The sequence below is a fragment of the Carassius carassius genome, chromosome 50 (assembly GCF_963082965.1).
Source record: "Carassius carassius chromosome 50, fCarCar2.1, whole genome shotgun sequence".
Taxonomy (NCBI): domain Eukaryota; kingdom Metazoa; phylum Chordata; class Actinopteri; order Cypriniformes; family Cyprinidae; genus Carassius; species Carassius carassius.
This window is the reverse complement of record NC_081804.1, coordinates 5,836,154-5,862,395: the sequence shown is the minus strand read 5'-3', so window position 1 is coordinate 5,862,395 and position 26,242 is coordinate 5,836,154. Positions and strand designations below refer to the sequence as shown.

The 26,242-nt window shown below is 38.5% G+C and overlaps 1 protein-coding gene across 6 annotated transcripts in view; it reads right to left on the bottom strand.

Moving 5' to 3' along the window:
- Nucleotides 1–3,802: 3,802 nt before the first annotated feature.
- LOC132133773 (A-kinase anchor protein 13-like) overlaps nt 3,803–26,242 on the bottom strand; it is a 95,043-nt gene continuing 72,603 nt past the window's right edge. For 3 of the 6 annotated variants that reach the window (XM_059546722.1, XM_059546727.1, XM_059546728.1), the window contains 19 exons: nt 19,933–20,095; nt 16,247–16,314; nt 15,926–15,992; nt 15,681–15,831; nt 15,350–15,453; nt 12,431–12,577; nt 12,041–12,288; nt 11,794–11,919; nt 11,515–11,632; nt 11,172–11,423; nt 10,701–10,777; nt 10,291–10,472; nt 9,775–9,875; nt 9,305–9,487; nt 7,885–8,031; nt 7,686–7,756; nt 6,605–6,649; nt 5,829–5,879; nt 3,803–5,501 (listed from right to left, as the gene is read on the bottom strand). In XM_059546722.1, the coding sequence (XP_059402705.1) occupies nt 4,872–5,501; nt 5,829–5,879; nt 6,605–6,649; nt 7,686–7,756; nt 7,885–8,031; nt 9,305–9,487; nt 9,775–9,875; nt 10,291–10,472; nt 10,701–10,777; nt 11,172–11,423; nt 11,515–11,632; nt 11,794–11,919; nt 12,041–12,288; nt 12,431–12,577; nt 15,350–15,453; nt 15,681–15,831; nt 15,926–15,992; nt 16,247–16,314; nt 19,933–20,095 (2,931 nt within the window). In that variant the 3' untranslated portion in view covers nt 3,803–4,871. The remainder of the gene's footprint in view (nt 5,502–5,828; nt 5,880–6,604; nt 6,650–7,685; nt 7,757–7,884; nt 8,032–9,304; nt 9,488–9,774; nt 9,876–10,290; nt 10,473–10,700; nt 10,778–11,171; nt 11,424–11,514; nt 11,633–11,793; nt 11,920–12,040; nt 12,289–12,430; nt 12,578–15,349; nt 15,454–15,680; nt 15,832–15,925; nt 15,993–16,246; nt 16,315–19,932; nt 20,096–26,242) is intronic. The other 3 variants (XM_059546724.1, XM_059546725.1, XM_059546723.1) reach the window with 3 other exon arrangements.

The window sequence follows — 26,242 nt, the reverse complement described above, 5'->3', positions numbered from 1 at the left end:
GTTGGTTATCAGAGTATCACAAAAGATACTAAACAGATTTCAGAAGTTCAATAAAACTTCAAAATCCATAAACCCAAAAATGTTGCTACCATATACCATATTCAACCACAGCTGCCAGGTTTGTATGGGAATTGCTTTTGTATTTTTTCCTTTTTTGAGACAGTTGACCTCACTAACTGAAATCTGATATATCTGGAGCCCTAATATATATATATATATATATATATATATATATACATACATACATACATACATACATACATATATATACACATACACACACACACATATATATATATCTATCAAGTTGCATTATTTGAAATATATGTGATTTAAATAAATTATTTGTATCCATCTATTGTTTCTCTCACACTCTCTCTATAGAACCTGAGCAAAAAAATATGAACACAGGCTGATGTACAACAGTTATTTATTAAGTTTTTTTACATTTTACATTTTTCACGTCTCCAACACAGAGAATGCTGATAAATAAAGCTAGTTATAAAAAGCTTTAAATCAAAGCACACACAAAAAAATCCATAATTAATGCTTTTGCAATTTTTTTTACATTACAGATATTTACAGTATTTGTGGTATTTTGCCCCTTTTTTACACAAAATTTTACAAGAAATTATGGTACCTCTTGCTAACCACGGACCTCAATGATGGTAGACGCCATGTTTAATTTTTCATGAATGAAAACGAGGCTGTGAGAGACATAAGCCCAGTGTAATTCTAAACAAAACCAGGATTTTACTTTTTAATGCATTTTAAATATTGTGTCAGCAGAACAATCAATATAAATTGTGAAAATTTGTAAATATAGTGTCCAATGCGTGGAGCAGACGTATGTTTAATTTGCATTAACGGGATGATTTGGATTCTTCTTTAGTGCATTTCTTATGCCAGTCAATTTGAGTCAAATGAGCGAGAGTACTTCCGACTAGCTTTAATTGTGCTAGTAATAATTCAACTTGAATTATATGTTTCCCTGAAGGAAGATTTGGTGATAAAAGGGAACTGAAAAACACTGCAGGATTTGGGGAATAGTTGAGGCTAGTTAAAGAACGTGAGCATCAGATTTCTCATTAGTCAATTATCCGACAAAAGAAGTTTTGTGGCGATTCAGGAGGGAGAAAGGAAACGAGAGCGGACACACCGCCCTCTATTGGTTAAGGCATTTCAATTCTCAGTTTAGCACCATAACAGAACAGCATGCAGAATGTCAGCGTCAGCAGCTGTGGGAATATGCTGACGGATAATAAAAATCTCTCGGATGTATGAATAAGATCCCAAGAGGTCAGAGGGAACTGATCGATAAATGAATCATGAGGCATTAATCACTAATGTATTCGAGAGGCATGTAGAAGTTTAATGGCAAGAAAATAAAAACAGCAGTAAGCTTAAATTAACACTTTTTAACCCCTTTCTTAAAATATTTCCTTATGTTCAGCAGAACGGTTAGCCTGGCCAGCAGGCAAGGGCTTTTAACTGGCTAAAATCTAGTGATTAGAGGGTAAAAACCAGGCCTTTAATACACAAACACAATGTATATTCATACTTTCACCACATTGGCCTGTCAAATCAACATTTCTGGCTTGAGCGTAGAGCTGCGATACTTTGGGACTAATACAGCTTGAATTTGTTAGCCTACATTAAGCCGAATCTTGTAAATTTGTGTTTAGTAACTTTAAAAAGACAAAAATACTGCAGTTAAAACACCCGCTCTTTTGGTAGCTTAACGTGAAAGCTAGCTTTGTGTTTGGTTGAACAAATTTACACAACATTCATATGGTACAGTAAAAGATTATAAAATAAAACCTTGCACGTACAAGAGAGGCCGTTTACCAGTTAAGTGGAGCTGATCGATTGTCTCGTTTTAAAGCCAGCCATTTTTCCCCCACTCTACGTGTGCATATAAAGTGCTAAGGATTAAAATTGCATTGAGGTTTAGAAGAAGAAAAAAAAACTTCTATGGGGTTTGTGAAGCCTTTAGAATCACAACAAAGTGAATCATGAATTTTCATTCTCTCTTTCAGTCATTTAGGGATGGAAAAGTTATTAACAAACAATGAATTACACTCTTTTGCACTTCCATTTCTGTGCTGCTCACTAAAATGTTTTCAAAAAGCATCCCTTCTATTCATAAAAATATTTTGTGACCTTTTTAAAAGAAATAAAACTTTAGGACTGTATATAAACCAAGTCTGGTCCAGAAGACTCATATATTGGTGAGGCACATTGTAACATGACAGGGATGAAAGAAAAAGGATGGCAATATATAGAAACTTAATCACTGCATTGCCAACTGCACTTTGAGTTCACTCGCTAGTATCTTCATTAGTCAAATGTCTTTCAGAAAGTGATTTTTGAGGTCACTGGAAAGCCAGCTGTCTCTCAGCATGATGCCACTTGCTGTTATAAATCTCTTTTGATCTTCACAGGAAGTCTGTGTGTGAAGAAGTGCCCACAGTGGCTTTATCGGACATTTACTGTTCCTCAAGCTCGTGCTCCATGCCCCTGCTTGCGCTCATAGGATGGAAGGCACCATGCAGAATGCTGGCCGCTGAAAATCAGGGCACAGGAAATGATCAGTTTAAACTTCCTGTCCAGTCCTGACACCCTTCGAGACCACAGGTATGTGCTTCTAACTCTGGTTTACGAGTGAGTCCACAACCAGAGCCCAGCAGCCCTGCTTGGAGGCATTGTGGGATAGTGGCTGATAAAGAGGGGTCAGAATCAGCAGAAAAAGATCTCTCCGTCCGGGTTAGAACCTGGAGCATCTGCAAAGAAAGAAAAACTCATTTTACTTTCATACGTAATTGCAATACCAACATAAAATGGCATTTACAACACATTGAACTTACATGTGTCATATTTCTAAGTGAAAACAATCAGTGCTATAATTACAGTGTGAGAGTTTATTTCATCTGTCAGGTTCTGAACGGATTGTAAAAAGCTGATACTTATGGGAAAATGTAAAGTCAGCCAGCCATTATCATGAAACGACTGACTATACATCATCATGCTTAATTCATGACTGTTTCAAATATATAACTGGAGTAATTGACTAATGGCATGTCAGCACTGAAGACTATTTTCATTGCTAATGTAATAAATGACATTTATATATATATATATATATATATATATATATATATATATATATATATAAAGGATATATAAAATAAATAATCATACAAAAACATTAAGATAAAATTAAACAAATATTAAAAAGAAAAATCAAATAAAGATATAAAATGAAATAAAAAAGTAAAAAACAAATAAAATAATATTCATGCAAAATATAAAAAATCGATATAAATCTACATGAAATAATTAACCTTTTTATAAGAAAACTAAAAACTAAATGTAAAGTTAAATAAGAAAATGTTAAAAGGAGAAATTAAACTAATTATCTCCATAAAAACTATTAAATCTTTAAGTACAAGAAAGAAAGAAAATTAAAAAAAAAAATCTATTAAAACAAACCATTCCAAATGATAAACCAAAACTAAATAAATTCATCAATATTAATTTAATCAACCAATTAATTTGTGTTTGGGGTAATAACATGGTGGTCCACATACTGGTCTACATAATTTTAGTATTCAGCTAATTTTCAGTTTACCAATCAGAATCAAGTACTACAGAGTAATAATTCTATTATTTCTCGCAACCCATGTGGCATTAAATCGTCAGAAAAGTAGTTTCAGAACCGGTCACTGAAATCAAGCATTTAATAGAATAACATGCACAGATGACTTGTGCCCATTAAGACCAGGGATAAACTGAGAAAGTGAAAGATGTCAAATGTGATGAGGATCTACACTACCTGCAGTCTGGCTCTGCTGCCCTTTCCCCTTCTTCTTCTTCTTGTCCTTCTTCTCCTTGGGTTTGGCCAGCTGTAGCAGGCGGCTGGGGATCTGGCTCTGCGCCTCGCTGTTCTGGCCCTTCTGGCTTGAATTAGAGGAGAATGGATTGAGGTTCTTCCCTTTGCGTTTGGAGTCCATGCGGGACAGGAAGTCTCTGGTAGATGGAGACGAGGAGAGCTCCACCTCTGAGGGCTCGCGGTCCAATGACCCAGTGCTCTGGAACTTTGAGGAGTCCTCAGACGTTGTGGAAGGGGTCCGGTTCTTCTTTAATTCCTGTAGATGATGGTGTAGAAATTACAATAAATGTGCAAGCATTCTCTTAAAACGGAGTTTGGTAACCTTGAAAATTGTTTAGACATGACATCAAAACGCAAAATGAAAAACACAACCTCTTTTCTTTGCCAAAGGAGTTATTTCTGAGTGCTATTAAGTTTCAAATCATTCTGAGTGTTCAGGAAAAAGCAACTACATTAAGGATGAAGATCGTATGTTAAAAATAAGATGAATATAATTACATAATCGAATGAGCAGGCCTTTTGTTTTCATATTACAGAACAGTTATGTAATTTTGGGAGGAGCAATGGAAAAGATTAGTAATTTTCTCATCTAATCAACATTACATAGAGTGAGAGTACTGTACCATCACAGAATAATGACATGCAGACGCATCTTCAACATATTTTCCTTTGAGATTATATAGAAAACTGAAAGATTCGGCAAAAGATTCGTTTTCAGTCCTTGCTCTCATGTCATTCCAGATCCTCGTGACTTTCTTTCATGGAACGCAAAAGGACAAATTAAGATGGTGTGAGTCACTCTTTTCCATATAACGAATGAAGACCAAAGCTTCAAAGCCTTCCGACGCAAAGGAATGCTTCAGTTATGCATCAAATATCACTTTCTTTCATGAACATGCTAAAGCAACATTAGGGCGCATTTCCAGTGAATAATGATTCAAATGTAAATTTGTTCCTCACAAAAAGCTATTCAGAAATCTTACTGACTCCATGCTTTTGAACAGTACTGTAGCACACAAGAGTGGCCAGGGTATTCTTTAAAAATTGAAGAAGGTAAGTCAAGCAGGTTTGGTATAACACAAGGCTGGTTAAATAATATTTGTTTGGGTGAACTCTCCTTGACCTTGATCCTCACCTCTGTTTGTCTGATCAGCTCGGTCTCTCTCTGAACCTGCTCTCGTTCTCTCTCCAGTCTCTTCTGGCTGTCTCTGAGCCGCGCCAGGTCTCTCTGATACTCTTCTTTTTTACTCTGCAGGTCTTGCTTCTCCTCTTCCAGCTCTTTCCATCTTCTCTGCACCTCTTCCTCTTGGGTCTGCAGCTGCGACTCCCTCTGGGCCAGTTCCCGCTCCCGCGCTTCCCACTCTCTTTCCCTGCGCCTCCTCTCATCGGCGTGGGCAGCCTGCTGTTTTTGGAGGCTGGCGACTTCTTGCCGCTGCTTCTCCAGGCTCCGCTGTTTCTCCTGCTCGATTAGTGAGCTGGGCCGTGAGGAGGAGGAGGAAGAGGAGGAGTTGAGGGAAGAGACGGAAGGGTAGCGTAAAGAGGGCTGGGGCCGTTCGTTGAGGACATGCCGCTGGTCCTCGATGAAGGTGTCTTGCTGGATAACAACAGCCTATGTTGAGGGTGAGCAAAGAAGGCGGTTTTAAATGGTGTGCAAATAAGAAAGAGGTAAAGCTGCTAAACCGCAAAGGCCTTGAAATGAGAATATTAATTTGCGAAACCAGGTTTCAGGGGAAACAGGCCCATCTGGTGGCCATATAGCACCTGTCCTGGGAAAAGCAGACAATAAACCACTTAATAAACACAAATCTGTGCACTCTGCTGCAAAATAAACCCATGCATTTGGAAATGTCATTTCCTTCTGTCGTGCTGTAGATGAGAGCTGCTGGCCTGAACAGCAGAGAGCGAGAAATAACAAGACAAAAAGAGAATGACTCACCTGTAATGTGTTCAGCAGGTCATGGAGCTGAGAGACGCTCTGAAGAACCTGCTGTGGGAGGATAAAAAAAGATTGAAAAGAGAAAAATGAAATCGGCCACATCTCTATAAGCACATCGCTACGACTTTTTTTGTCACTTTATATTTTAACCTTTTATAAATAATTTAATCTGTAAATAATTATTCTACTATAATAATACGATTATAAATATTTTAAATTACCTCTAAAATATTTATAATAGTATTATACCAACACACGTGTGTTATATGCATTTACATAATTATATAAAAACTATATATACTTTACTTTCATTAATACAATAAAAAATACATATACTACTAATATAATTATATCATTTAACACAAACAATTTAAATTTAATTTTTTTATATTTTAATATATTAATATTTAGTAAATTTATTATAATAATTACATGGAAAATATAATATACAGAAACATTTTAGTACACATTGAAAATCCTAAAATAAAATAGTAAATTTTTATTGATTTTATGATTTTCTTTTAATAAATGCAGTGTGTGTGTGTGTGTGTGTGTGTGTGTGTGTGTGTGAGTGTGTGTATTACTGATATAGATAGATTCAGAAATAATACAAACCCATGTTGCACGTGTTAACCACTAAACCACAGCTCATTGGAAATCTTCCCAATTATAAAGTGTAAATACGGCTAGGGTGTCTGGTCATGCTACTGAAACCAATTCCCCTTTGACCTGATCCAGAAATCTGTTCTGAGCTGTGTTTTAACAGAAAAACGTACCTCGTTGTTCCTCTTGAGTAGGAGCAGGGGGTTTGTGTTGCTTGCCTGTGGGAGAGAGAGGCAGTCACATGGTCAGTGCACTGGGTAAGAGATACCGTACATAAATCAATAATTAGCAATCCATGTGTTCTTCGACAGGGTACCGGAGGACCTGCCGGAAATAAGAAGCTGTGATGACAGGTCACATTACTCTGATGCTGTAAAGCAGAGGACAGTCTTAATGTGTCCTCATTATCAAGTTACTATACAGTTATGTTCTGTGATGAGAGTGTGTGTAAACTTCCAGTGCACTTCAGGTAACGATTACTACAGCAGACATATATCCTGATGCTCAGCACTTAATGCTTTGAGCATATGGTGATACACTGATGACTAATGAATTAGATGGTAATGGGAACACATCTTAGAACAGCACTTGTAATAAGAGTGAACAAAAGATTTTTAATAATGTACTTATAAAATATGCATATACAACAAATGCATTTCTCATATAAAATATTAGACATTCCCAAAAAGAAAAAGAAAAAAATATATATATATATATATATATATATATATATATATATATATAAAAAATTTTTTTTTGGAATGTTTAATATTATATATATATATATATATACATACTTGTGTTAATTTGCTGATTTGTTTAGTGGACTAGAAATAATATAGAATCTTAAATATTTTCTAATCTTATGACATTACAATGTTTCTTTTTTGTTTTTTTAGACTTCTGCAATAATGTTAACTAACTTTATCTTTATAATCACATATCAAATACAATTTATTTTACGTATGCACAAAATAAAAAAAATATTATGTATTTAACCTATGATTTATATATATAAAATCTAGTAATTATATATATATATATATATATATATATATATAAACATAAACATTAAATAGAGAGAGAGATTCTAAAAAAGATATTAAAATTATAATTAGTTTTTCCTTTGTTCAGCTCATGGAGAAACCATGCTAATTTCACTTCAATTGCTTCTTTTGCTTGTGTTTTTCATGCAGCAATTTTCTCTGCCAAAAAATATTTTTCTGATAAACACAATTTTTGACCCGTTTGTACCTTCTTCAGAACGCTGTCTGACTCAGTCCTGCGGAGCTCTGCAGAGTCTTCCGTCTCCTCTCTGTCTCCATCTGCAGGAGATCAAACACAATCAGACTCACCTGGAACAAACACCCACGCACACGTGTGCCATCACAAAAACCCTCTCACGCACACTCCCACGTTCACACACACACACACACGTGGAAAACACGCCCACCTTTACTCTTTGAGATGTTCATCTGGTGACTATCAAAGCCTCCGAAGGTTTCCGCCCGTCGTGGTAAAGTCACGGGCCCCGCCGCACATACGCCATCCTGCACTGCTCCTCCTAGACTGTCGTTTACCAGAACCTGTAATGTCTCAACTACACACAAACACACAGAAATTAAACATGGAAAATGGCAATTAATGCAAGTAAACACTAAATGGTAGATCAAATGTTCAAAATAGCTTTTTCTTTTGCGTTTTTGTGAGAACTGATGTTTATAGAAAAATCAAACACAATCCAACAGCTCCCTAAAGGCTAAAAGGGGACAGTAATCTATACTCTTTCCTGTTCTTGACCTGCAACCTTATAGCAATCCATTATCTGTTCCTGCCTTGTGGATTTAGATCAGCTTTACCTATCGATTCTGTCCATGTACTGTACTGCATGAATCTATCACTTCCACGTTCAAAGCCGAAGTGTCTTCTCAGCACTTTCAAGATCTTTCTCACTAGGCACATTCTAAAATGTCATTCTGGAATATAATTTACTAAATTTTCATTAGAGTTTTGTCAATTTCAAAGGAAGTAAGTTTCAGAGTCATTTTAGAGTAGTTTTAGAGCTTTTTGTTAAAGCACCTTCATAAATTATTCATACTAGGTGAAGCATGTCATTTCTGTCACTAAGAGCAATTTTGTTTTCAAACAGGTTTCCACAAAACACTTCCCCAGCTGCTATTGGTCAGTAAACACATAGCCCCACCCCCAACTCATGCCATTGGCTGTGCCATTGTTGCTATGCTAGGCTGGTCAGATGTGCAAAACAAACAGCAATGTTTTGATAGTACCACAGAGCTAAATTGTTTACAATGTTTTTGGACATAAACCTAGAATGGATTACTTATAGGTGCCTCTGCACATTGATTAAAATTAAATAAAGATAAAATAACATTAAAAATAAATTATTTGCTACTATTACATAGTGATTTTTCCAATACTCCGTCTACCACTACCAGTATTTAGCATCCATCTGTATTTTAATTTAAAAAACGATTTTAATGTTACCAAGTAGCTACAAATAATAAATCAATTAATAATAATAAATAATAATACATTTTTTAAAAAAAAAATGCTTCTATTTTTATTTCTATTAATTTGACTAATTGCCATTATTAAATTGCATTATTAAATAATTTAGCTTTAAATAATAATAATTAAAGGCCTTTCTGAGACTGTGTGAGTCACATATTTAATGTCTCTAACTGGCCAGGGACCAAATTATGCTCGACATTTCAGCCCTCTTAAGACTGCAATATTCATAAAAACATATTTCCTATGTATTAAGTTTACTAGCTGCCATGTGTTTATAAGACGACCACAGTGTTTTTCCAACTTATATAATAAGAATTGTATAACTGTACTAGTAATCTCACCTTCCTTTAGAGCCTCTTTCATGATTGGCTGCCCTTTGGTGATGTCATCGGGCGTGGCCCTGAAGAGCATTCTGCTGCGAAGGCTGGTCTCGTCTGGCACGCCACAGTCACACATGTCCCTGAACAACTTCACTTTCTCCTCCAGTATAGTCAAGATCTGCTCATCCCTCTTGTGCAGCTGATCTGTAAAGATAGATTTTGATTTCATGGCAGATGACCCAAGATTCATTTAATTCATTTTAGCAGTATTTATCCACCTTTTAACCACTAATCTTCATGGGTTTTTCAGTCATTCTAGTCACTAGAGTTTTTAAAAATCATTTTAGACAGACTGTACTAATTCATTTCAAGTGAACTTAAGACTTTAAACTTTAAATTGTGTTTACTTTTTCTCTAAACGCAAACAAACCATATCTATGAAAAAAATTTAAGTCATTTTAAGCCAGAAAATGAAAGATGGAATTCTGCACCTCTCAACTCCCTGACTTTGATTTCTTGAAGTCTTCGGTCCTCTTCGTTTTCACTAGGCACACCTTCATCATCATCTCGCTCCCTGGAGGAAATCGAAAGTCTGTAAAGAAAGACTACCAACTCTCACAAATTGTGATGTTTAAAGTAAGTTTTTTCAATTATGTTAAGCTGACAATTATTTGTACTTATTATTTATGCTATTTTATCAAGATAAATTAAAACACTGAAAAACATTGGAATACATATTATTAAAATAATACTGTATATTCATTTAAAAACTTGCTAAAGATTACAATTTAGTGTTATTTTTAGTTATTATTAATAATATTCTAGTTATTTTTATGTTAGTTTATTTTGAGAGTAAGATTACAGAAAAGGCCATCTAAATGTAAAAATAGTAAACATAAGATGTATAATTAAATATTCAATAATGGCCGATAAAATAAGAAAAAAAGAGTTATCGGTTCTTGACCGATATATTGTATATAAAATGTGAACCAGATTCAGAGACTCACATTGACTGCATGGCCTCCTGAATGAGCTGCATCCATGTGTTCCTCTCCTCCTTAGAGCTGGCGTACACTTCTACCATCTCAGGCTTCTCAATGCCGGCCGTGATCAGGAACAGTCCTTTCTCCTCATTGGCTACTTCCCTCACAATGAGTTTCTGCAGAGAGATGACGGTGGAGCGCTGGTCCTGAGAGTGGAGAACAAGAGGATGAGATGGGACTAGGAAATGATGGGGCGAGGTCACATGATTAGAAAGTGCCTTCATATGCCAATGTTCCTATTAAAACCAGCACTGATAAAAGTGCCAGAGACATTACACAACACTAGATTCCAGAATCTAAATGAGATAGTGTAAACATATTTCTGAGGAACGCTGTTCTGGGAATCACAGGCAGAGTTGTAATGATAAACATACCAAGGATGCGAATATATACTTCTGATCTTTCTCTTGTAAGAACACAATCACATCCCTCAGCAGCAGAGCCTGGACATCTGGAGAAGACCATCAGACAGATTAAAAACAGGCACAATTTTAAGGTGTTGTGGGTGACTTCCATGTCATTTTTCTGCATATGCTCATCTGTTTAGCTTGTTGTTTTTGTTTAGCTGTTGCTAAAGTGTTGTGGGTGGTTGCCAGGGTGTTGCTATGCAGTTGCTATAAAGTTATTAAGGTGTTCTAAGTGTCTTTTCCACATTGTTGTTATGTGGTTGGTAGGGTGTTGCGATGCGGTTGGCAATGTGCTCTGAGAGTCTTTTTTACATGTTGTTGTTACATGGTTGCTAGGGTGTTGCAGGAGGTTGCCATGGTGTTGCCAAGGTGATCCGAGTAGGTTTTATTATGTTGTTGCTGTTATGTGATTTTTTTACTTTTTACACTGTTTCTCACCCTTGTGTCTCCCTGCTGTGTTCTTGAGCTGTAGTGGTCCGTCGTGAATTAACTTCCGCCCACGTAACAGATCCTCTCTGGCAAACATCTGCCCGCTTTTCATCCTCATGATGGATTTGCTGTCTGTCCGGCTGTACACTTCCCTCAACCTCTTTTTCTTCTCATGCTCGTTTACTTTATTATCCACAGCGGCAATCACCTCCTTCACCAGCTTCAGACCTTGGGTTACATCTGCATGGTCTTCCTCATTTTCTGCCATGAAATATTTCGAATATTACCTGGAGCGCCACAGATAAATTCAAGGGTACTGGCAGAGCGTGACTAGAATAGTAAGTAGTTGTACCTTTCGTGTGCTGCAGTATTCTCTGTAGTAAGACGGGATACTTTGTTATCCGTTGTGTGACTAACAATATACACTCAGGAATGCTTAGCCGTCGGACAACAGAGCTGCTCATCTTTTTCTGGAAAGCAGAAACAGATGTGAAACATGGGACTGGTTCCATTTTAGAGTCTTAAGCAGGAAACAAAACGAGGAAAAGAATAAACACTTTAGGCTTCTTTTACAAACTAACATTTTTTACTGTGTGAAATTTGTGAAGGCAAAATAATTTGAGATGGCTACCTTGATGAAAGCTTGAAACCGTTTGTCTTTGGTTAGAAACTCCTTGTAGAAGTTCACAGCTTCATTGTGTCTGCTGCAGAACTTCCCATAGACCTTCTTCATTCTCTCGCCACTGGATCCTGAGAACTAGAAAGGAATAAATAGTGGAAAAAGTTTATTAAATGCTCAAGACATTACAAATCAACTAATTTCTACATGTCTAGAGGCATTTTGTTGATGTTCCATCACAAGTTTGAGCCTAACTTACCTGAGAGACGAGCACGTCCCCAATCTTTCGGATGACAAAGCCACCTTCTTCCTGGCTCCCTGACTCTTTCTTCCTTTCGAGCAGCAGTGAGAAGAACTTTGTGTGCAAGTCCAGAACGTCATCTAACATGGGGAACATCTTCTCCACAGTCTGGACCTCCAGTTGAACCTCTCTCAGTAGTCCTTTACTGTAAACATCAGCCATGATCTTCAAGGTCCTCACATGGTGCATTTCGGTCTGGATGAGTTCTAATAATGAAACAAGGCAGAAACTTCATCACATGACATTACAAGTGTGTCACTGACCTCACTCAACAGTTTCAATACTTTTTTTCACAAAGTCTGAAAATGAAAGCAGAAGCTTCTTTGGAACGTCTGGTGTGACTCTTACCGTAAATGACATCTTGCCTCTTAATAACATCCTTTTTAAGCTGTTTCATGAGTTTCTTGTCCACCGTAAAGCTCCAAGAATCTGCTTCCAGCTCTTTGACATCAGCTTCAAATTCTCCCATCAGATGACTATCCATCATCTCTGTACCTGCCATACACATAAACCAATTAGAATGATGCTGTTTTCTAGACCAGTGGTTCCCAACCTTTTTCAACTCGCGGCCCACACAACCAAACACATATGTTTGCGCGGCCCACTTCAAAAACATTAACTGACCCCGCTATTGTTGGGTTAATAACTTAGTACTCAGAAGCTAGATTGTTAACTGTATTTATTGAATGAACTAGGGCTGTGCGATTTGGACAAAAAAAAAAAAAACTATCGGGATTTCTTTGATCAATTTTGCGATTGTGACACACACCGATATGCTTTTACAGTCATAAATGCATTCTGGATTAATTTGAAACATATTTCCAAAAGTAAACCAATTAGAGCTTTATCAAAAAGTTGTAACGTCTCTAGAACAGACATAAGTCAAAATTATCACTATAGTAAAGATGTAACAAAATGTATAGACTTATAGCAACAAAAAAAAAATCCCATGTACAGGGACTTTTTTTTCTTTTTTGCCATGCATTGTTCATAGAGCTCATTAATTGTAGTGGTGCCTCAGGTGTTTGCAGTGTGTATACAGTATGTGTATGCGGTCAGCAGCGAAAGCGCATAAAAATAACGTGAAAGCACATTAAAATAATGCACGAGTGCGAATCTCTCTGTTCGCACGAAGATTTCCTTTGCTCTGTCACAAAACCAGACGTGCTTGCTCAGATACACGCTGCTCTGCGCGGAGAGAGTATGCACTTAAAACGTGTCTCTTCTCACTTAAACTGCGTCCTGTGCACTCACAATTCTCTCTTTGCTCATGTGTTATGTGTTTTTATTTCTAGCCTTTTACCGCGTGCAGTGTGAACGCTCTGATCCGTTTACATGGGCTCGGAAAAAAGGCGCATCACAGACAGTGTGTGAACCTGGAAATAGGCATATGCCCAGTCTGTTCTCGCGCTAGGCGCAATGCATTCTGATTGGATCGGATAGCATACTACGGGAGGTCAGGGCCGTGGAAAATCGTGCTATAAAGCGATTTAGAAATCGCGCACGCTCAAATCGTGATTTTATGACGATTTCTTTTAATCGCACAGCCCTAGAAAGGACTGGAAATTAACAGAAAATAATTGGCGGCCCACCTGCAATACCACCGCGGACCACAGGTTGAAAACCACTGTTCTAGACCAGTGGTTCCCAAACTTTTCCATTCCACGACCCACCTAGACAAGTGTAATATATTTCACGACCCACCAAAATATTAAAAAAAAAAAAAAAACAACGAGTGAAATTACTTTAAACCTAATCTTACTTAAAATTTTTATGACAGAAATTAAGTATTTAAGAAAAATAACCATTTTATTTTAGAGTACAACTGAAAATTTCACTACAAATTTACAAGTTTTAATTTTTGTTTACTGGCGTTAAAATATGTAGTGTCCATAAAAACGTGAAGCAGGCTCACTCCAGTGAAGTGTGATCTGCGCTGCTGTGTTTTGTTGCATTCATGATCCTTCCGTGTGTGTCGGCGAGAACGGAGCACAATCCAACACTTTTTTAGAAAAGCATAAGAAGCAAAGCAGAACTATCTAAAACAGTTTGGAGATTAAAATAATTGTGAAATAGGTAAAAAAAGACCGATTGAACCTTTTAATGACATTGCTCTGAGACCTTCAAAACACGCAACGCACACGGACTTAATTGCAATTTGAAAATCACACTAAGGATATTGCAGTTCATTATTAATGTTGGTGGGCTATATCGTTGTGATGAGTGGGTTCCCAGTTCCCGCCTCCTTCTTCCTGTGATTGTGAAGATTTTAATGTTTTACACTGGTGCCGAAGCCAGGGAGGAAGGAGGGGCGCGCTGCCGAAGATCCTTCGCCGCTGGGGTGAATCCGCAGTGCCATCGAGCAGGGCGAAGGAGTCTGCCGCCGAGGGTGCTCGATGTGGTGGGCTGGAGTGAGTTGCCGGGGGGGGGGGGGCGAACTCACTCCAGCCCACCGCCTCGATGACTCCTTCGTGGAAAGAGGTGGGAACCGGCGGACAATCAAACAAAGTTTTAATAACCAAATAAACACAAAACAGCGCGACAGCCCCTCTCGGATGACTGCCGTGCACAAATAAAAAACAAACACAAAATAAAACCCAGGCCTGGTCCTCTCTCGTCCTTCACTGTCATCGCTCCTCTTTTGTATCTTTCCGATCTCCTCCGTGGTTCTTGAGACCGGTGAGTGTTGCTCATTTCCCAATCACTCCACCGGCCTAGCTCTGTTCCCATGGCACTAGGCCCCGCCCCACTCGTCACATTCGTGCAGCCCTAGACTGAACTGTGTTAGTGTCTGTGTGTCATTGAAACGCAAAATTAGCTGCAGCCAAGTGACTTTGTGCGACCCACCTTGTTCCATTCCGTGACCCACGAGTGGGTCGCGACCCACAGTTTGAAAACCCCTGTTCTAGACTATATATACTTATTTCCGTTTATATACAGTGAATGTCAATCGATCGTAAAGATTCGGCTACATTACCTGTTATAAGATAAGATATTTATTTGATAGAAATACAGTAAAAACCGTTAAGTTGTAAAATACTTCTGCAATTTAAAATAGCCTTTTCCCCCCAATTTTATTGAAACTGTAATTTAGCCTGTGATGGCAGAGTTGCAATGTTGAAAACAGTAATATATTTACAATTTGCCAACAATTTAATAATTTAATTAGAATGAAAACAACACTGTAAATAATTAATAAAATCTTCATGAAATGTTTGGACATGTATTTTGTTGGTAATGAATTAATTATGAGATGAAGAGACATACCTTCATCCGTAAGAGATTCTGTGGACTCGCTGACTTTACTGGTCTTGTGAAGAGAGTCGGTCGACTGGGACAGAAACTTCTTTAGAGGATGTTCTTCTATTTGTCTTAATGTGCAAAGAGCAGAAGATCTGTTATATACTCTGTTTTCATGCCTTACTGATTTTATAAAACAGTGACATCTAAATCAACCTCTAAATATTAAATGCAACAGTAAAGAATAAACTAAAATAGTGTCAGAAATCTTGCCAAGACATTCAATGGTGCAAAACTGTGATTTTAAGAGCAAGTACAATATAAAATCTGAATGTTCTCAGCTAGCATTGGCACTGACCCTGCAATGTTATTAATGGACATGCTCTTGGACAGCGGGTTGCTGTTGAAAGACATCATACTGCTGGGGCTTTTCCGAGGAGGGGCGAGAGGAGCGCGTTGATCATCGGCAACAGAGATGGTGGACCACGGACGATCCCGTGCTGGGAGGGCTAAACATATTAACAAGTTTACATGGTCAGATTTTTGAAATAAAGCAGAAATACATAAAACATGAAGAAATACATGATTATATGAGGTCTTTACTTTTACTTCTAAGCGTGACACCAGGCATCGAGGCAGAATCTGGAACAGTCTGCTGCTGTTTTTGCTGCTGAAAGAAATATTTGTTATCTTTATAGATCATTATTATGATTTTAAAAGAAGAGTTTAACTGCGGCAAACAGGTTTGGAAAAGTACATTTGGACACAATCTTCAATCTGGGGTAAACTTTCCTTTTGTACTTGTATTAGTCCTACAGTTTCTGGTCATAAAACTGACAATAATTAGCAAAGAAACCTATGAAATGAGCAAAAGTACGGTTTATGACAGTCATATGAGAACCGGTATAAAAGACAGTTGATTACCTTCATTTTGACCTTGGCACAAACAGGAAGACTCTCTCTGCAGCCTTTGTGGACTTGTGCATTGCAATCTGAAATCAAACAACAAAACACAAACGTACGGTCAGTAAATGCACAGGCCTTTATCCATCAGCTTAGTGCGATATTCCACTCGTTCTCATCCAAAAGCAGATAGAATAAGCCTGAAGCTGGAAAAACAGCAGCAAACAATAGAAATCTGGAAGACAAGCGGCACTGAACAATCACTGTGCCGTTTGCTGCTTCTCCGTTTTGAGGAGAGAGTGCGATTAGCCTGACTCCACCTCTGCTACACAGCTGATGTTAACCACAAATTTAAATACAAACACTTTGGGTGATTCATTACTAGTCTTGAACATTTAAAGATTTCATGTATACGCGCCAAGTCAGTGTTTCTACTTGTTTTCTTAATGAAAACAAGCTAAAATTGTGATTTTCAGAAGTTACATAAAAAAAAATAGATGGGGTGAAATTAAAATTCAGACTAAATATATACATAAATGTATGACAACCGATTTGCTGTTAATAAAACAACCAAAAACGCTGACTTTAATGCTGATTTCAGTCAAAACATACCTGCACAGATGGTGCTTTTGCCTTTCTCTGTCAGTGTACTTCAGTGTACAGTGTACAGTGCACCTCATGACCACAAAACTACAGCATAGGTAGACACACCCGAAAGAAAGCTTTATAAAAACAAAACCACGCACAGCAATCTCAGATCATGTGCATGATGGTATAAAGAGCCGCTAGACATTAAACAGCCTACATGTTTGAAGGTGAACATTTCCCCACTCCCACAGAACTTCCCACAGAACTTCCCACATTTTACAAGGAACTCAACATACACTACCTAGAGAAGACCAAACCTGCAGAAAATGATAATTAATGTAACAATGGGAAAATAAAGCATTGAATGATTTGATAAAACAAATATAATTCATTTGCAATAAAAATATAAGCCCGGAATTACTTTTTATATTTTTTATTCTTTTTAGCTTTTATTTACTTATTTCATTTTTTTTTCATTATTCTTATATTTATTTAAATCATTAATTAATTCATTAATTTATTTATTTTTAAGTTTATTTATTTATGAGTTAGTTTTATATTTTATGTTTATTTATTCCCGGGTGTATTTCCAGATTTATTTCTTTTTTCTTTCCTCTGTGCAATTTGGATATAAAGGAGGAGGTCCTTGAGTAGCTTTGGTGAATCACTGGTTGAGAGCTCATATTTTCACCAATTCACAGTATTTTACATTATTTTATAGGGACTGAATTCTGCTCCTTATCCTCAGTTTTGTCATTAATCCAAAAACCATCAACATTGCCGATTAGTTTCTAGGTTGATGACGCATCTAGATACACCCAGTGAAGGTTTCCAAGGCTTGTGTTTATTTTGTAATCACACAGAAAATATTGCCTTCATAACTCACTGCTAGCCTTAGTTTATTGTAAACCAACTGCACCAAAGGTCTCTACGGTCTACAAAACTGGACTATTCTGTTCTTCATAGAAGCCGTTGGTTGGTTGGTAAACAACCCCGATCATTTCACCTGTTGCAGAGTCAAGATTTTCTCTGTGATTACAAAATAAACTGGCATTAGTGTGGAAACCTACTATACACTGGATGTCATCATCCTAGAATCTGTAATGATTCTGGACTTGGTGACAATGCTGAGTGAGTAAGGATTACACAAGTAGCTAGAATCAGCTTTGTGCTTCTATTTCTATAAAATTGTGCTCGCTATAAAATAATTTAACATCATAATGAGATTCGATAAAAAAATAACACCAGTTAATCTGCCTCATCTCGTATAAACTCCCTTATAGATTGATCTCGTTTAGTTAGAGCTGACTATTGATGCTTACAGAAGTGAGCTTTTAACCAATGATGCACTGGAGCGATGCAATGACTGCCTCCCTCATTTCCATTTTGCACACAGAAAAGTAAGAAGAAATAAACTAATAAATAAATCTGAAAACAAATACATGTGGGACTAAATAAATATGAAAATAAATGAATGCATAAATGTAACAATAAATAAAAGAATAAGTAAATAAAATTAAAAACAGAATAAAAATAAAGAAAAAAGATAATATAAATTAAGGAATAATACAAATGAATTGTATTTGTTTAATCAAATCATTTATTCCTTTATTTCCTATTATTACATTTATTTATTTGTTTGGTTGTATATTTATTTATGCATTTATTTTTTTAATTTCTGCAGGTTTGGTCCTTCATAACTACCATTCAAATTTTGGGGCTCAATAAGATTTTAATATTAATTCATTTTTTTATTACACTTTTATTCTGTAACTATTTTATATATATATATATATATATATATATATATATAAATAAGTGTTGTTTTTCTGGATTCAGCATTCTTTGATGAATAGAAAGTTCAAATCATTATATTAGAATGATTTCTAAGAGGATCATGTGACACTGAAGACAGGAGAGATGATGCTAAAAACTTCGCTTTGACGTCACAGGATAAAAGTACATTTTAAAATACATTAAAATAAAAAACAGTTATTTTAAATTGTAATAATCTTTCACAAAATTGCTGTTTTACTGTATTTCTGATCCAATGAATGCAGCAAGAACTAAAAGTTGTGTATTTATTATTAAATTGAGTATTAAATTGTTAAATTATAACAACAAAGTTATCACACAAGACGTGTCTCGAGCATCAGTCACTTTTGGGAAATGAAAGGAAACGGTGATGAGTTTGCCAGCACATCCTCTGAGAACAATAAGCAGAGAGAGCAATGGCAGTAACGGTGCGCTGACAGGATGTTTCTCAGTGGAGCGCTGAGCCCTGCCAGCTGTGTGTGGAGCCACTGAGTGATGCAACACTGTGTAAGGCCAGACTGGGCAGATAGCCATGATTACTCCTTTATTTTTTTCCTTGCTTTCTTTAAAACTCTGCTCACTCTGAGAGGCATATTAACCCAATTCTCCATGCATATCGTGTACAATGGTGTCTCTCCAGAAACCTGCTCATGCGCGACTAAAATCACAAATACTATTTTCAGAAATAAATATTTCCAGAGACAATCTGTAGGCATTTTGTCTATGGAATCAAATTTATTTAATCAACTTCCTGTGTGAATCTCTTGCAAAGCAAGCTTCTGCAAAAAACACTTTCGCAGCAGTAAATTATACTGCAAATGACAGTAAAGGAGGAAGTGCCAAAAAAAGAAGAAAAAAAACAGTCTATGGCAAAACAAAAGAAGCAAGCAGAATGACTGCACAGAATAGAACAGAACAATATTTTACAAACTTGGAAGAACCAATCCAAATATATTTTAATTAAACATAAGTATTGTATAAATTTTGCCATTAAATAAATAAATTACATTTGTTCATAAATTACATGCAGAGAGAGAAAGAGTAAAGTATAAAGTTTAGAAAAAGTAGAAGAGAGCAGAATATACAATAGAAAAGAATAGAAATAAAGAAAAGTAAAGATTATTAAAAAAAATAGATTAGCAGAATGTGGAGAGTAGAACTGAAAAGAGTGTAAAAGAACAAAATGTAAATGATTGTAGAATAGAGAGTAAAGCACAATAGAGTACAGAATAAAGTACAGAATAGTAAAGATTATAGAGAGTAGAATAGAGTTCTGTACTCTATAATAAGTAATGTGCTCTTACTGGTGCAGAGGAAAGCATCTCTAGTGTTGATGGGTTTGTTGCACTGGTGGCAGGGGATCGTGGGTATTGTCATGATCGCAGTGAAGAGATGCCCATTTGAGGTTCTCTTCTCCTTGTCTTTGGCATCTCGCTCGCGCTCCTTATTCTTGTCTTTGTCCTTCTCCTGCAAAACACAAGCCAAAATGTGAATGAATAAATCAGAGTATAGATGTGTGATGTTCAGTGCTTTCAGACTCCGTTACAGCGAGGTCCTGGCCCAGATGAGAGATTAAATGGGAGCGCAGCACATCCATCAAAAAAACTCCCAGTGTCAGCAGAGCATTGCTGCATCCATCACAGGAGAAGCCTCATCAGCTGCACAATCAATACTTTCATTCATATTCATCATTCAATTTCAGCTGCAGAGATTAAATGCTTTCATACGTTCTCAACATCCATCTATCTTCAGTATCACATTTTCAACATCTGCATGCTCTCAACATCATCTCTCCCTAATCGTCCACATCCATCCATCCTATACATCACATCACATCTATTCATCCATCCACCTATCTTTAAATTTAAGCCTATATCTACCCTACTTCCTCCAATGCTTCCATCTATGTACCTGTCCATCCAGCCGCCCATAACCTACCCTATCTACTCATCCATCTACCCATCTTCCATCCATCTACCATCTATCCATCTACCTATCCCCTAACCATCCATTTACCAATCTATAAAAGTATCTACAGAATAGATCAATCCAACTAACAATCCACCCATCCATCTTATCCATCTATCCTCCCAATTACCTATCATCCAACCATGTACCCATCCATGAACCCTTTCATCCATCAAATACACTCCAAATAATTTTCCTTGTTTCTTCGACAGCTTACGTGAAGTGTCAAAACCCCAGCATGCTCACTCCATTACAGTGTGCTTGTGAAAAGATAGCTCTAGTGGAGCCATGCAGAAACCGCACATTGTGGCCATTTTCATAGCCCACCCTGATTACAAAACTCTGTCTGATCTGCTCCAACTGTCACATACCCAGATTGTGACCACGTGCAAACCACAACATGAAAAAAAAAAAATATATAAAAATTGGCAGGATTGTCTGATTAATTCTTAATATCCTGCTAATAATAACTAAAATGTTGCTGCATATTTAGTGAACTAGTATTCCAGGGATTATAGATGGGTGGCTTAATATTATAATATTATAAAAATATTATAAAAAATGTTTGGCTACTAACGGTTTAAGACGGAAGAGGGTCAAAGTGCACCTCTCAAAGAATTCAAACATGCCTAAAATGTATAGAAAAATCAAGAATAAAGAAAAACTATTGAACAACACAAGCAATTCAAATAATTCACGCAATTCTCAACTGAAGTGAAACAGTGCTCTCTGGAAGCACAAAAAATAAAAATAAAATAAAATCAGTTGCCAAGGCAATAAATTAACACATCGCACATCAAACCTCTGAAAGTCATAATCACAAACATATCAGAATATCAAATAAATGTTTCTTTTCACTATACATGACGAAAAAAAAACTAACATCTTCTCTTTGGTATTCCAGTCCTACCTCAACCAGACCACCAGTATTCTTGATCTTCAGTGACCGACCCTGCGGTAAAAATCTACGACAAAGCATAGACATCTCAGATGCAAGGTAGCCAGTGAGCGCACTGGCCTGAAGGTATGGTAGATGAGGTGGAGAGTCTGTCTAAACAAACACACAAGTTCCCATGACGGCGAGCAGACGAGCCAGCCAGAGGAAGTGACTGCAGTTTCTTTCTGTCGTCTTTCACATCGGGGCTCAGCTTAAAGATACAGTGCACTTCCTTTTACCATTTCTTTAGTATAAGAGGCAGCTTTTTGTTTGCATTCTGTCATTTAGCCAATCCAATATAGATCGAGATTCTAATCAACACTGCAGTTAATTAAAACCTGGAGTGACCATGTTACATTAAACAATTAAGATTTGTTTTCATCACTGGCCTTGTTACCAATATGAATGTTTTTTTAAGAAAAAAAAGTAGTAAATTAAGGTGTGTGGGTTTCTTAAGCAAAATAACGTGTATTAATTCCTAAATAACCACATTTGAGGACATAAACCATATTTGGTGGCCCAGCTGATTCATAGGAACATCGAAAAAGGTTCTCTGAAATTGTGAAGTCATAGATTTTAACATGCATTTGTTTTCACAGAATTGCACGAGCTCTAAAGCTTTAGTGTGAGCGAGTGTTAAAACAGCGCCATAGAGAGACCACAGCTTGCTTCAACATCCTGCTGAACTTCCCTACTGTGAGCATTTGTACGACAGACAGTATGTGCACAGAGTTGCCTGCGCAACAGATAGCTGAGTAGCTGAGAGCTTTCACACCATCAGCGGCCTCATCATCTACAGGAACCACAGCGAGAAAACCTCAAGTCAAGTTAATTAGCAGGTGCATGCTGCTGCATCAAAGAACACCACTAGCTCAGCATGATATGGGGCACACTAAAATGATAACATTTGCTTCCACTAATAAGGTCTGAGATGATTCAGATAGGCCCACATGAAGGAAATGTATTGGTTTTTGATCGGAAGAATCTTACTTCGACTACATCTGAAACATACACACAAAAACATACATACATACTGTGGCGGGAGGAGCACAAGACAGACACAGTGGGCGTGGCGTCAGGCCTCGGAGAGGCTTTTATTAACAGAAAATCAAATAAAACAGGGGATAAAGGTGGCCAAAGGGGAAGAGTGTCCAAAATAAACAGGGAATCTGGTGTCCTCGTCGTGCTGCGGGGTTCGTGTGGGTCGGGCAGTGTTCATGGAGGAAGGGTCCAGGTAAGGGGCGGAGTCCGGCCGCATCACTCTCGTTGGCCGCGGCGCTGGCAGGGGATGGACGGCCCGGCATCCTGGCCCGACGACCGTGTAAATGGGTGCGGTTCCCTTCCGGATCGCGGGTCCGTCAGCTCACGTCTCTGGTGGCGCGGGAGTCTACTTAACGCACCCTTCCTGGACCCACGAGGACACCAGTGTGCATGCACGGGGAAGAGACCGGTCTCCTGAGGAGAGGCGCGTTGGGCTTTTAAACAGCGGCGGTGATGAGACTCCATTTCCTTCAGGTGTGCCCCATCACACGCCGCCAGCCCTGACTCGTCCAGCGCCCCTCCTCTCACACACCCACTCCAGTCGGGAGCCTGGTGAAGGGCGGCGATTTAGGACGGGGTGCCGGTGACAATCAGGGAGGAGGCAGCTGACTCGTCACATTCCCCCTCCCAAGCGACATCCCCGTCATCAGGGCCCCACCCACACGGGAGTGCTACCATCCTCAACCAGGCTCCAAACGGTCGGAGTGGGCGGGGATTCCTCTCCGGGCAGTCCTCCCTCTCGCAGCACACTGGAACAGGGACAGAGAAACAGGGTTTTAGTGACAGCCTCAACCAACCACAGGGTAAAATGACAATAACAGAGAAGTCACTTACCCCTTTTGTGGCTGGGAGGCTGTCCCCTGTTTTCCTCCGTCCCAGTCCGGGTTCTCACGAACGTTTGGAAGCGAGAGGGAGTGATGTCACCAGATGTTTCCCAACTGCTCTGTCTAGGCTCCGCCTTGCCCGCATTCTCCACCACTGTGGCGGGAGGAGCACAAGACAGACACAGTGGGCGTTGCGTCAGGCCTCGGAGAGGCTTTTATTAACAGAAAATCAAGTAAAACAGGGGATAAATATGGCCAAAGGGGAAGAGTGTCCAAAATAAACAAGGAATCTGGTGAACTCATCGCGCAGTGGGGTTCGTGTGGGTCGGGCAGTGTTCATGGAGGAAGGGTCGCACGCGCTCCCCTCTTCGGTCCGGGGTTCGTGTGGGTCGGGCAGTGTTCATGGAGGAGCGGCCGCACACGCTCCCCTCTTCGGTCCGGGGCGCGAGGGGCGGCGGCTTCCTCTAGTGGCCGCATCACTCTCGTTGGCCGCGGCGCTGGCAGGGGATGGACGGCCCGGCATCCTGGCCCGACGGCCGTGTAAACGGGTGCGGTTCCCATCCGGATCGCGGGTCCGGCAGCTCACGTCTCTGGTGGCGCGGGAGTCCCTCAACGCACCCTTCCTGGACCCACGAGGACACCAGTGTGCATGCACGGGGAAGAGACCGGTCTCCCGAGGAGAGGCGCGTTGGGCTTTTAAAACAGCGGCGGTGATGAGGCTCCATTTCCTTCAGGTGTGCCCCATCCCACGCCGCCAGCCCTGACTCGTCCAGCGCCACTTCTCTCACACACCCACTCCAGTCGGGAGCCTGGTGAAGGGCGGCGATTTAGGACGGGGTGCCGGTGACAATCAGGGAGGAGGCAGCTGACTCGTCACATTACACACATACACACATAAACATACATACATACATACATACACACATACATACATCTATATATTGGGGTGGCACGGTTAAACTTCTTCCTGGCTGCATCTCATTTCTAGTCTTACTTGATCTTAGTGCTGCGTTTGACACCATAGATCATGACATACTCATAGATTGATTACAAAACTATACAGGTATTCAAGGGCAGGCTCTAAGATGGTTTAGATCCTACCTGTCCGATCGCTACCATTTTGTTTACTTAAATGGGGTGTCATCTCATTTATCATCAGTAAAATATGGAGTGCCACAAGGATCCGTCCTAGGTCCCCTTCTATTTTCAATATACATGTTGCCCCTTGGTAATATTATTAGAAAATACGGAATTAGCTTCCACTGTTATGCTGATGATACTCAGCTATATATCTCAACAAGACCAGATGAAACTTCCCAATTATCTAAGCTAACAGAGTGTGTTAAAAATATAAAAGATTGGATGACAAATAATTTTCTCCAATTAAATTCGGATAAGACAGAGATATTAATTATTGGACCAAAAAACACTACACAGAATCTTGTAGATTACAATCTGCAACTAGACGGATGTACTGTTACTTCCTCTACAGTCAGAAATCTGGGTGTTATATTAGACAGCAATTTGTCTTTTGAAAATCATATTTCCAATGTTACAAAAACTGCATTCTTCCATCTTCGAAACATTGCCAAGCTACGAAACATGTTTCTGATGCAGAAAAGCTAGTTCATGCATTCATGACCTCTAGACTGGACTATTGTAATGCACTTCTAGGTGGTTGTCCTGCTTCGTCAATAAACAAGCTACAGGTAGTCCAAAATGCAGCAGCTAGAGTCCTTACGAGGTCAAGAAAATATGATCATATTACCCCAATTTTACAGTCTCTGCACTGGCTACCTATTAAGTTCCGTATCAGTTACAAATTATCATTACTTACCTATAAGGCCCTAAATGGTTTAGCTCCTGCGTACCTAACTAGCCTTCTACCACGCTACAACCCATCACGCACCCTAAGGTCACAAAACGCTGGACTTTTGGTAGTTCCTAGGATAGCAAAGTCCACTAAAGGAGGTAGAGCTTTCTCACATTTGGCTCCCAAACTCTGGAATAGCCTTCCTGATAATGTTCGGGGTTCAGACACACTCTCTCTCTGTTTAAATCTAGATTAAAAACACATCTCTTTCGCCAAGCATACGAATAATGTATCTTTTAAATTGTGAGTGTAGTTGCATCTGATCAAATGTGCATTTTTATTCTTTAGCTTGGGTTAAACTAATTTTACTTTGTTGGATCAGCAGCTATGCTAATGATGTCTCTATTTTGTTTCTATGTTTTGCCACGGGATACTAGGATTAACACAAGCTCCAGTCTGGATCCAGAACACCTGAGAAGAGATGATGCTGACCCTCAGAGGACCCCAGATGATCCTAACCTTGAATCAACAAACATAACTAACAATTATTGCTACATGTGTGACTGCATCATATAATAATAACTATTAATTAATAATTTTGATAGTTCATCGTCTAGCTGACTACGTCTTGTATTATTATTATTACAACCCGAATTCCGGAAAAGTTGGGACGTTTTTTAAATTTTAATAAAATGAAAACTAAAAGACTTTCAAATCACATGAGCCAATATTTTATTCACAATAGAACATAGATAACATAGCAAATGTTTAAACTGAGAAAGTTTACAATTTTATGCACAAAATGAGCTCATTTCAATTTTGATTTCTGCTACAGGTCTCAAAATAGTTGGGACGGGGCATGTTTACCATGGTGTAGCATCTCCTTTTCTTTTCAAAACAGTTTGAAGACGTCTGGGCATTGAGGCTATGAGTTGCTGGAGTTTTGCTTTTGGAATTTGGTCCCATTCTTGCCTTATATAGATTTCCAGCTGCTGAAGAGTTCGTGGTCGTCTTTGACGTATTTTTCGTTT